Source organism: Nicotiana tomentosiformis, chromosome 6 (genome assembly GCF_000390325.3).
Source record: "Nicotiana tomentosiformis chromosome 6, ASM39032v3, whole genome shotgun sequence".
Lineage (NCBI taxonomy): Eukaryota > Viridiplantae > Streptophyta > Magnoliopsida > Solanales > Solanaceae > Nicotiana > Nicotiana tomentosiformis.
Window position 1 is genome coordinate 33,209,870 of NC_090817.1, and position 12,501 is coordinate 33,222,370.

Consider the following 12,501-nt stretch of genomic DNA (forward strand, 5'->3'; position numbering starts at 1 on the left):
GTGTCTATGTGCATCCTAAAATAATACAACTATTCATATATCCCCTAATAATTATTCTGATATTGATGATTTATTCAAAAATGTAACAAAATTATCTTTCCGTTTATATAAAAAAAGTTATTTCCAAATAAAAGTATTCAATATTGTTTAAAGAAAACCTATAAATCAATTATTGCTAAAAATATTGAGTTCCTCAAGTTTGGGGCTTGAAACAAGTGCCTTACATAACTTTACCATAGAGTCCACAGCGGCTCTATACTCTCCCTTGGTCAAAACTTCCTCTCAAAAATGTCCCCCCTTTTAAAATAGGTTTAGACTTCTTTTTATACGAGTTAGGGATGTGTAGGATCGAAAAACCTTGTCCCGAATGAAGTGAAAAAAAATCACGTCATCCAGCGTTTGAGGGTAGCGCGTCACGCTAGCCCCGCCACTGAAACCTGAAACGTTTTGTAATTTCATTCTTTGCTACGTTTTGCTTTGCATTCTATATCTTATTTCTAACTTGTTTGGCCAAGCGTATTTTGGGCCACAAGTGCTTTTTTGGCTAAAAGCACTTTTGGCCAAAAATTGAGGTGTATTGCCAAGCTTTTGGAAGGAAAAAAAAGTATTTTTAAGGAGAAACAGAAGCCGTGTTTGAGAAGCAGAAAAAAGTAGTTTCTCTCCAAAAGCACTTTTCTGAGAAGCACTTTTGAGAAAAATACACTTAGAAGCAGTTTTCAAAAGCTTGGCCAAATACTAATTACTGTCCAAAAGTGACTTTTTAAATTAATTAGCCAAACACAAACTGCTTCTCACCGAAAATACTTTTTTAAAAAGTACTTTTGAGAAAAGAACTTCTCAAAATAAGCTGATTTTAGAAGCTTGACCAAACAAACTATTCTTTTGTCTTCCACAAGGAGGGACAAACACCAAAAGGTGTCCCACTTTGTCTCCTTATTTTTCATTCATTTAATTTTTTTTTCTTTCGCGTTTTATTTAATTTTGCTCCAAAAAATCTCTTCATCTTCACACCGCTTTATTCCTACATAGTTAAAATATAATATTAAGCATAAAATAATATAATTAATACTCAAAAGACGATTAAAAGTACTAGAATATGAGGCAATAATGATTAAATATATATCCCCTCCGTTTCAATTTATGTGAACTCATTTGACTGGGCACGAAGTTTAAGAAAAGAGAGAAGACTTTTGAACTTGTGGTGTAAAATGAGGCACATATATTTTGTGTGGCTACAAATCACTGCATAAAGGTAAATTATTTTTAAATAGAGAAATGGATCATTCTTTTTTGTACGGATTAAAAAAAAAATCTGTTCACATAAATTGAAGCGAAAAGAGTAATTTTTTAGGCGAACATCATCGGTACCGGACGAAGGAATGTTAAGCTGTTGTATAGGGACCCATGTCACCAAGCATAAGAATTAACACTGAATTTGTGTTGGCACGGAGTGGTGACATCATAAAATCGCAGTTAAAAGAGGAAGAAAATTAGTAAATGATCAGTAAATAGCTTTGGCTGAGTGGTGAACAGTAAATGAAGGCGCTGCTTCGTGCTTACACATTGTTGGAAGATAATTCCTAGAACGAGTCCTGTTTGACGAATCTGATGCGTTGCCAATTAGCTACACAACCTCAGTAATGTTCTATCTAATGCACTGATAGGATAGCATTTCCTTCACCTTTTATTTTTAATCTTTTAAATAATTATTTCGTTGAGTATTTTAAGTTTTTAACACAGCTTAACACCATTAGTTATATGGATAAAAATTGTACATTTTAACTGATTAAAGGTCAAATATGATCGATTAAATAATACAGATACAATTGGAATAATTTCCACAAAATATTGAAATCACTGTTTCTGCAACTTTAAAGTATGAGAATTTGATTTATTATTTTCCACAGTTTATGGTCGATTTTTTCCAACTGGCTCCTTCATTTTAAAACGCATTTGGAATGTTAACTCAGAGTAAGGACTAAATTTGTAAAAACTCTAATTTTAGTAAGTGGAATTTCATATTCAAATAATTCCGCTTCACTTTAGTTTTCCTTTTTACTTGTGTGTTACTAGAAGGCGAAAAGTTATGTTTTGGGTATAATCTATTAGTCTTGAAAATACAATTAGTAATATCATAGACAGAGATGTCTAATCATCGGCCGAAAAGTGGCTTTCTCCTCTTGTAGTTTCATTCCTTGTGACTGCTCATCAATTTGTTTTTCCCCTTTTTTTGTGCCACAAATTATCAGGTGGTATGTTATATTGGATTATGCTAACAAGCAACCATGTAAAACAGAGATCTAAAGAAAACACTTTTATTCATCAAACACTATATTAACACAAATATATAGTGTTTGTCCACTCACAAATGGTAACAATATAGGGTTGACACAAATATTGGATTATGTTATATCGTTTGCCCACTCACAAATGGTAACAACAATATCAGATAATGTCATCTGAAATGGACTGATCAAGGGTTGATCCATGTATGTGAAATTTTTGTTACTAAAACTATTAACACTAGTTGACTGTAGAAACAGGCAAATGAGTTCATTTATGCATTTCCTTTTCTTCTTCATTCTCTTTAATAGGAACATAAGGAGGCTGAAATCTGCTAAAGACCCTGTAAGCTGAAATCACAGCTAATACAAGGAAACAACAAAGTGTGATGGCATGGATAACCAAAACCAGCTTCAGTCTACTGCAGAATTTTCCATAAGAACTGCAGGCTTCACTCCATGTCACCTTCTGGTCACCATTATAGGCTAAGTAAAGAATTTCCCCAATTGCAGCCAATGATGTAACCATTAAGTATGCTACAATCTGTGCAAAACCAAATGGGAGAACATTATATTAGAGTAAATATGACAACCCCATCTTATTTTATCTATTTTGACCAAGTAAACTTTGACACACCATATCTTCAGGAAAAAAGAAAGTACAGTATTTAAATCAAGAACCAAACTGTAGAAAAAGAGGGAAGAAGTGAAAACCTGGTCAGAAAGAAAGAAGAAGCATGCTTTAGTGACTAAACTCCTGACCCACAAAGATATAGCAGTAAGAAGAGCATATCCACCTGATGCAGCACTAATGACAACCATGTACCTGTTCAAAATTAATTATATTGTTACTTCAACATGCATCAAAAAGGGGAAAAAACATGAAGATACAAATCAATTTTCTCACTTGAGTCCCGTGAGATTGCTGAATTCAATTCTCCCATAACTGCTATTATCCTGTTGGTTGGAGACAGACAGCCATATGGAGGCCACACTTAAGGGAATCACAAACAACCTCAGTAAACAGTCTACGACTTTAAGATTTGATGCATCTTCTCCAAGAAACCCCATCTCTTGCAGTCAAAATAGCAGTGAAATTACAATGTTCATCCCCTACATATATATGTATGGTGAGATGGGGTATGTGTATATGTTATTCTGTTTATTTTTTAATCTCTTTACTTGAAAAAAGAGAAATGAAATGATGGAGAAGAAGCCAGGTAGTTTATCGAGTTTCTCTATAGTGGGAAAAAAGAGAAGAAGTGGGGTGGCTGAGAAGAGAAATCATGGCAAGGGGTGAGTGAGTTGGGTTGGTGATATCTCTCTAATCCTACCAAACAAAAGGCACAATTAAATCCACACGGCTCTTTGGCTTTCTTTTCTGCGTGTAACCACAAATATAGTGGGAAAAAATACCAACCCAGAAAAAAGAAAAGAACCACAAACATAATTTACCAAAAAAGAAAAAAGAAAAAAAAAAACACAAACATAGGCAATGACAAATTTGACTTTTGTCCACATTGTATAGACGCGTGCCTACTTTTATTCCTAAAGAATTCTCAAACACTTGTCCCGACATTTGGGATAATAAGTTGTAACCGTGGGGAGGGGTGAGTTATATTGTTTGCTTTCGGCTTCAGACCCGTGAAAGATGACTTATACGTGTTGTTGGATTTTGTGACTAAGGCTAGTTTGTCTTAGATGGAAATTTGCATATGAATTATTCAGATATTAATTTATTAAATGTAATCTTTTCTTTTACGATTATTTATTTCGCTGAATAGGTCTGATTCATTTATATAGAGGTTTAAAATCACTAAGATAATAAATCTCTCTATTGGATTCTATCTACTACTATTACTAATCAGTAATAACACATAATAGTAGAATTTTGGTAAGCGATATTAATATTTATAGAAGAGAACAAATATATAAATTATTATAATGACAAGTAGTATTATTTTTTATATTTATTACTCAATATTACCATTTACTTATTACTGTATATACATATATACTAAAAAACAAATCGACAAAAGACCATCTTTCACCACATGTCCACCACTATCAATCACCTTCATCACCAACTATTACCACAACGACTATTCCCAAACATCTCCACCACCAATTATCACTTCTAGTGCAAGCCACCAGTTATATCCACCACCACCGGCTACTATTATCAACCTCCCTCACTTTTTGCTACCAATACATAACATAATCGGCCACTATTATCAACTACCTTCACTCCTTACTACCAATGCATAACATAATCAGCCACCACTGTACAACCATCGTTCGACAACTACTCCATCAATCACAACCATCACCAACCATAACCTTCACTAACTTTTTTTGAATGCTCGTCAAACACTATTTTTTACAAAACTTTCTCTGATATTTTATGAATATATTGTTTGATTTTTTATTTATTGTCTTCAACATTTAAATAAGTATATGCATTTATTTTGAAAATAGTAACAGAGTATACTTCTATTTATCATTACATCCATGCATCGATAAAAATATGTTTCATCATTCAATTACTCATAAGTCATACCTCAATTTGAAATTTATCTAGGTCCTTGCTATGCTTAAAGATAGCTTTTATTACATCATTATGTGCGTAATCATTCTGTCACATATATGTATTGCAAAAGCAGATTCTTTAATTTCCAGTCTACGTGGCAGTAATATTACACAAGCAAACAACAAAAGGGGGGAAAGTACAAGGATACCACGTGATTGAACCCTGCTACACTTGCTGTTCCCCTTCTCCTATACTTTAATGGCCGTATTCTTGACAACTTATAGTAGTATAAAGAATCAGATAATGCAAGAAAGGTCAAAGTACAAGTCCCTTGTGTGCATATTGTATTAGTATAATTTCGTTATAAGGAAAATGAAAGAAATATTCCTTTGCAGGTCATGTATTTCAGAAATAATATTGTTGTGACAACTTCAATCTCATGAATGAGGATGACATGAAATAATGAACTATGTGCCATAATACATTTAGTTTCACACCAAGGTATCACGTTATAAAAACTGAAACAATCAAACAAAGGAGAAACAAGTAAAGGGGGCAAAGATGAAGTGCCATAAATCATAATCATGTCCCCTGCAAATAAGAACTAGAAAGTCATCCGAGGAAGCTTCACTACATTATGAAAGCAGCAAAGGCTCGTTGATATATAGTTGTTTGCACTTGATTTTACATGTTGATGGATGTACGATTCATACTATTTTACAAGCACTTGGTGCAAACTTCCTTGCAAAAAGAAAGCACATTCATGTATTTTGCAAGGAACCAAATGTGTCTCAAGTGTTTCTATCTATTCGATGTAACTCCAGAAATCAAATCTTAAATTCTTTTATCTTTTAAATGCAATTTTAAAATATTCGAATCTTAAGTAGTTCTCTCTTCAATACAACTTAAAAAATTAGATCTTAACCTCTTCTATCTTTCAAATGCAACTTTAAAAAATTTGAATCTTAAATTGTTTTATTTATCCAATGCAACTTCAGAAATCAAATCTTAAATTCGATAGTCATTTCACTAAACACAACCATCGTCGCGAACTGTAATCATCCTAGGTTTTAAAGCGATTTGTCAAACAATATTTACTCCCCATGTAAATTAAATTTTCTCTAATATTTTGTGAAAACATTTTTTTATTTATTATTTATTAATTAAACTTTGAGATAAGTATACTTTTTCTTTATTTATTACGTCCATGTATCAAAAAAATATTTTCACCGTTCAATTACCCTACCTCAATATCAAATTTGTCTAAGTCCTTGTTATGCTTAAAAAAAGGGTAGTTCAGTCCACTAAGTTCCCGTTATGCACGGGGTTCGGGGAAGGGCCGAACCACAAGGATTTATTGTATGCAACTTTACTCTACGCATTTTTGCAAGAGGCTATTTTCACGGCTCGAACCCGTGACCTTTTGATCACATGACAATAACTTTACCTGTTACGCCAAATCTCCACTTCTTTGTTGTGCTTAAAGAAAGCTTTATTAATGCATCATGTATGCATAATCATTCTGTCACATATGTATTGCAAAAGATAATCTTTCTAGTCCACGTGGCAGTAATATAACAAAGCAACAAAAGGGGGAAATTAGTACAAGGATACTACACTTGCTATTCCACTTCAAATATTTTGATAGATTCTCAAATTTATTCTGAAATATCTGATTTGGGTGAAGTTTGGTTTGAAGATAAAAATATGTTTGGACATCTGTTTTAGGTGAAGTTTAGTTTGGAAAAACATGAAACATGACTTATACTCACAAGTTCTAAAAATTATCACAAATACCCAACAGTACCATTATCAATAACATTCATTATATTATAGCAAACCATAGTCCTGAACATAAATAAATTTGATACAAAATTATCATTTTTATAATGAACTACATGATACACTATCAGATGACCGAGAAGACGAAGCAACATCGTTATAAAATAATAAATGGTGGGCTCTTTTATAAAATATAAAAGTTTGGGGCAATTTTTAAAAAATATAATAGTGATATTTTGGCAAAAAACCAGCTATTGAGCTGGTTTTGAGATTTGAGATTTGGGATTTTGGAATTTAACCAAAATATAGGCAAAATCTATGGCCAAACATGTGTTTGCCAAATAAAACCCAAGTTTATTTTGGCAAAATCTATGACTAAACGGTCCTTAGTGTAGGCCATATTCTTGGCAAGACCAATAGCATAGAGAATCAGATAATGTAAGAAAGGTCTCCCAACCACTGCAGGTTCATATATTTCAGAGATATTTTGTGACAACTTCAATCTCATGGATGAGGATGAAATGAAATAACGAAGCAATTGATAGGCCAAAATATATTTATATTTGGACATAAATTTGGTTGAAACTTGAAAAAAAAAATTTAAAGTTGTGTTGAAAAATAATTTTTACAAGTTGAAGTTGTGTTTGGACATGCATTTTATTAAAAAAAAAAAGTTAAATTTTTGTGAATGAAAGAAAAAATTTCATCCAAAAATTGCCCTAAGCCAGTTTTTTGGAACTTGAAATTTTTTCAAAAACTAATCATATTTCATGAACGAACAACAACATACCCAGTATTATCCCACATTGTGGGGTCTGGGGAGGATAGTGTATACGCAAACCTTACCCCTACCTTGTGCATTTCATGAACGAACAATGTTTTTAAAAAAATTGAAAAAAAGTTACCAAAAATTTATGGCCAAACGGGAGCTTAGTTTCAAACCAAGATATCATTTTACAAAAACTGTGATTAAAGGAAAATTTATAACAGGGGCAAAGATGAAGTGCCATAATCATGTCCACTGCAAATAAGAACTAGAAAGTCATCCGAGGAAGTTTTACTACAATATATGAAAACAGCAAAGGCTCGTTGATATATAGTTGAATACATTTATTAGTTTCCTAAGATCTAAAAAGAATGGTTGTTTACACTTGACTTTACATGTTGATGGATGTACAGTTCATATTTTACAAGCTGATTTATACTTACTTCTTGGAGATATAGATTTTAAAGAGTCCCTATAATCTACTTGCAGGCTCCAGATATTGGAGAAATGTAGAAATATCAGAAGATGGCGCTCCACAAAGCATTCTCGCCTTCCCCACAACGGCTATGAACCTCCTTAATCCTCTCTACAGACTTGCAAATACCACTGCAGCTCCAATCAAAGGAAGCAACACAGATGTTGCCTGCTTGAGCTTTCAACTCACAATCTGTTAAAATATAGATAATCAAACAAGAGTAAACAACTCCACAACTTGGACCAAATAGGGTGATTAGGAGATTTATGAACAGAACTGAGGTCAGAGATATACTCAGAGAAGCAACTCAAGAATCCGCCAGATATGCTTATTGAAAAAAGCAAAGCTAAATCAGTAAATGTGATTTCTACAAACATATGGAATAAAGCAACATATTTGGAAGACTTTTGTATACAGTTTCAGTCATTTCTTAGCAGCAAGTGCACGCAACCATGTTCAGACATAATCCCAATGTCAACATTCAATATAATTCCACTTCCATATCAAGCGGAAAAAAAAGAAAAGAGGCATGGAACTCTAATATAAGAAAGCCTTTTTGTTTACACAAAATCATGAAGGACAATAGTGTTATTGAAGAATATACAACAACAACAACAACTCAGTATAATCCCACTAGTGGGGTCTGGGGAGAGTAGTGTGTACGCAGACCTTACCCTTACCCTGGAGTAGAGAGGCTGTTTCCGATAGACACTCAGCTCCCTCCCTCCAACAACTCCCCACCTTGCTCTTGGGGTGACTCGAACTCACAACCTCTTGGTTGGAAGTGGAGGGTGCTCACCACTAGAGCAACCCACTCTTGTCTCTGTTATTGAAGAATATCTGACTCATAAATCAAACATTGACTTTAAGGCTGATGATAAAACCCCTTTTGAACATAGAATAATCATCAACTGACTCTCCCTTTCTTATTGGATAAATAACAGATAGAAGCAGATGACACTGAAATTGACAATCATCAATGGTCGATGTAGATTAAGAAGTCATAACTTTCGTGAATCTTAGGGCTGACTGCATCTGAGAAATAGGGAGTTGGAAGTTGTTACCAGGTGGAGTTCCACAACACAATTTACGGTCATCTATATGTTCCACATCCAATCCAATGAACCATGATCCCAATGTTACATCCTCGTTAGCATACTTATGTAGAATATGCCTAGGTAATTTATTTGAAGATAAGAAAATGATATTTGATTAACAATAAACAATTCAAGTTCATAAGAAAACAATAAATGCTTACCGGTTTATAGATATATAGGTGGCCAAATCTTTTGAGATGGCATACAGCTGGCCTGTTGCATGTCGGAAATACCTGTTCCCGTCCTCACCAAATTTCCAATGCTCAGGTTCATGATATCTCACTCCCCTATAAGTAAAGGACGACAAAAATTGGAATAATTATGGGAAATTTCCTCAGCGTGCATTTACAGACAACTTCTAGTAAACACTCTGCTTACTTCTGCGCAAGGACAGGACCAGATTTCATGCAACCAATATATACCCTGGGTGTTGAGCGATGTCTAGCTAGAGTTGCCGCCAGCGCTCCTGAAGTTTGAATATATGCAGATTAATTGTGCAAGCAAAGACAGTTCACTTGTAGCAATAGAAGCATGGTATTTAGAATCCATAAAGGCTGCATTTACCTATATTTACATGCACATCGTCATCAACTTTGACATAGAAATCTGCATCCCAGAGAGCAATAGCAGTAGTAAAATAGCTCTTTGTCTTGGCTGATAGTTCAAGGTATCCCTCAACATGTTCCTAATGAAATTCAATTGACATGTCAGCTTTTGAGGAACAACTAACTGTCTCCCCTTCTCACTGTTTTGAAGAGGGGCAGGAGTCGACAAGAAAGCATTGACATTACCAGCCTCAAGAAATCTCCATGCATCTTCTCTTCTGCTTCAATTGCTCTATCAAGAATACCACCTGATGTTGCACTGGTCAAATGCTGATTAAATGAGTAATAATATAAAAAACCAAACACCTAAAATAGGTAGGAAACATATAAATAATCCACCTAACATCTTTGATAATTATAGAGTTCTGAACAATACAAGAAATTATGAAACACATTTTTTAATCATCAACACATTCCTTAAAGAACCCTCTGTAGTAAAATCAAAGTAATATTTTCACGGAGTGGCCTCTCCCAAACACAGAAACAAATAGAAGAATGAAAAAACGAAAATTATTGGCCAATACCAGCAAATTATTACCAGCTACAACATGAAGCTTGGTAACTATATCTGAAGGACATCAGACCTAATTGAGTCACATACCTGTGTCCTATTACAAACCGAATCACAATGCCCTTTTCCTCCTCAAGCTTCTTTAGCTTATCACCTGCTTTACCACAAGTCAATAACGAGATTTTCAGTAGGCACCTTGTTGTAATATATGTGCACAAATAAGTCAGGACACATTGTTAATGAAGTGTCAAGAACCTTGTGGCATCCAGGTAGCACGAACTGAGTCTCTTCTTTTTCGGCTACTAAAGGCAGTGTTTATCCCTATGACCATTAGATATTTTCTCTTCTTGGTTAATTCAGGGATGTTCAGATCTTGAGTTATTGGAGAACCACTCATTATAGAATCCTGCAATGCCCTCGCTGCAGCTAATTCCATCTCCAGATTTGAGATTGTTTTATCCAGGGTTCTGCATTTTGTTAAATAAAAAAGTGATAAGCAACACTTACTTTTTCAATACTTATATCGAAAAACATGATCCTCGTAAAATTTACGAATAACAAGCATAAGAAACTAACTGTATAGCATGATCCTTCCTTGAAACTTCCCCAAGAATATCCTTGGATTCACTTTTTACATCCTTCGGCTAAAAACAACAAGACCAAAGTCATTAATTCCCGACAAGCTTGAATATCAGATTACTTAAGATTACATTGCTGTCCACTTTTCTTGCATAAAATTCACAGTTGTAGCACTAACCCTACCTTTTGATCATCAACCTGTGTTGTCCTTGATATGCTTTTAGCTTCAGGCACTGTCCACATTCTACAACCATATTAATGCAATTAACAGTGAACGCACATATGCTCCACATTCTACAACCATATTAATGCAATTAACAGTGAACGCACATATGCTCATGGCATAAAGAATAAATTGGATAGAGTTGCAACGGAGAAGTGCACAGCTGGAACAAACATTCTAACTTCAACACCACATTATTCAAATCAAGGAATAACAAGTCTGTTATGAGGCAAAAACCTAGGCTAACGACAGTGACAGCTGTGGTGTTTTAAAACACCCATGTCAGTAAATTTTCTTAAACTTGAAAAGCATTCACCTCCAACTAATCAGACCACGGAAGAGAAAATGTCCATTAAGAAATAAGCTTAACTTCTAATGCACCAGCGATGAGACCAACAGCAACAAGAAAAGTTTTGCAAGCAATGGGAGGAAATCGGATTTTAGCAATTTCAGGTTCTAATCACAGTCTCAATACCACACAATCGGCTTCAGTGAACGGTGAAGAAATTGACAATGGATGTACAATAGAACAGATTTTGTTTTTGGACTTTCTCAATACCACACAATCGGCTCCTTTGTCGGTTCATGTGCAAGTAGGAAACTACAACCTCATGCAAAGGACAAAAGCATAAACGTAACAACTGACTTGCATTTTACTGTGTCACAAAGTTACTTTAAGATTAAATCATTACAAACATTGCTACAGTAGTCATCTCAATACTTAAAACCAATAGCCCAAATGGAACCTATAATTTCCTAAATTGTATAGACAAAGTCTAAAGCCCCATTATAATTCATATCAGCAAACTATAACAAACACTGACACCAAAAAACTTCCTTTGTTTCTAACACTTTCATTTCTAATTTGTCCAAAAAATTAATGACAACTTTCTATATTTAAAAATAATATAAATTTAAACCTTTCATAAACAGCAAGATTGAGATAGGAAGACAAATACTTTAATAAACTTCAAAACGATCATAATCCAATCAAAAGCAGAAATGAAAATGCATATATAAAGATGAAAGAAAGAACCTGTCGGTTAAGAGCATTCCAGCACAGAAGAAGCCAATACACAGAAAGATAGTCAAATTTCGAGAAGCAACAACTTTTAAAGCTGATTCTGCTCTTTTGCTTTTCCAATTCATTGTACTCTTCATTTGCTTAACCAATTCAATAGAGCTAATTCAATTAGCAATATCCATTTAGACTCTCAACTCAACCCAATTAGTACAGCTTTTCTCTTACAAAACAAGATGTCAGAAGAGAAGTGACTAACAAATTTTTTTATGGATCCTTGAATTGTTTCTGAGATTTATGTACTATTAACTGAGAATGAGCAGTAGGGGTGAAGTAGAAGAAGAAGGTATTGCCAGTTTTGTGGAATTTGAGGAATACAAGACCCACATAAGCGTTTACGACTTCTTCCATACCCACTTCCTTTTTTTTTTCTTTTCTTTTTTTTATCATTTATGTATGTTTCTCTTTTCTTTTTTGTCCTTGACAGTCAGTATGTCCTTCATATGCCTTTGTCGGTGGGTGAACGTTACTAATACAAAAGGCAGCTTCAACTTGGTGGCCAATTGGATGATTGAAAAAAGGCCAAATACATGGACAACCACGACACTGCCCAATTCGGGCGATGTGCAC

The 12,501-nt window shown here is 34.2% G+C and overlaps 2 protein-coding genes across 4 annotated transcripts; both read right to left on the minus strand.

Annotated features, from left to right (window-relative positions):
* Window positions 1-2,301: 2,301 nt before the first annotated feature.
* Window positions 2,302-3,683, minus strand: LOC104105778 (CASP-like protein 2D1). The gene is made up of 3 exons (XM_009614167.4): window positions 3,190-3,683; window positions 2,997-3,108; window positions 2,302-2,826 (listed from the first exon to the last, which is right to left on the minus strand). The coding sequence occupies exons 1-3, from the start codon at window positions 3,351-3,353 to the stop codon at window positions 2,554-2,556; spliced, it is 549 nt and encodes a 182-aa protein (XP_009612462.1). The 5' UTR covers window positions 3,354-3,683; the 3' UTR covers window positions 2,302-2,553.
* A 3,956-nt stretch (window positions 3,684-7,639) lies between these two features.
* Window positions 7,640-12,249, minus strand: LOC104105777 (probable beta-1,3-galactosyltransferase 4). Of its 3 annotated transcripts, none has more exons than XM_009614165.4 (11): window positions 11,887-12,249; window positions 10,811-10,871; window positions 10,625-10,692; window positions 10,304-10,515; window positions 10,139-10,202; window positions 9,724-9,796; window positions 9,497-9,617; window positions 9,311-9,398; window positions 9,094-9,219; window positions 8,900-9,009; window positions 7,640-8,027 (listed from the first exon to the last, which is right to left on the minus strand). In XM_009614165.4, exons 1-11 carry the CDS (start codon window positions 12,009-12,011, stop codon window positions 7,879-7,881), a joined length of 1,197 nt encoding a protein of 398 aa, XP_009612460.1. In that variant the 5' UTR covers window positions 12,012-12,249; the 3' UTR covers window positions 7,640-7,878. The 3 variants fall into 3 exon arrangements, with proteins under 3 accessions (XP_009612460.1, XP_009612461.1, XP_070033359.1); XM_009614166.4 differs by having other exon boundaries at window positions 7,780-7,966; XM_070177258.1 differs by lacking the exon at window positions 8,900-9,009 and having other exon boundaries at window positions 7,780-8,027.
* Between the last annotated feature and the right edge of the window lie 252 nt (window positions 12,250-12,501).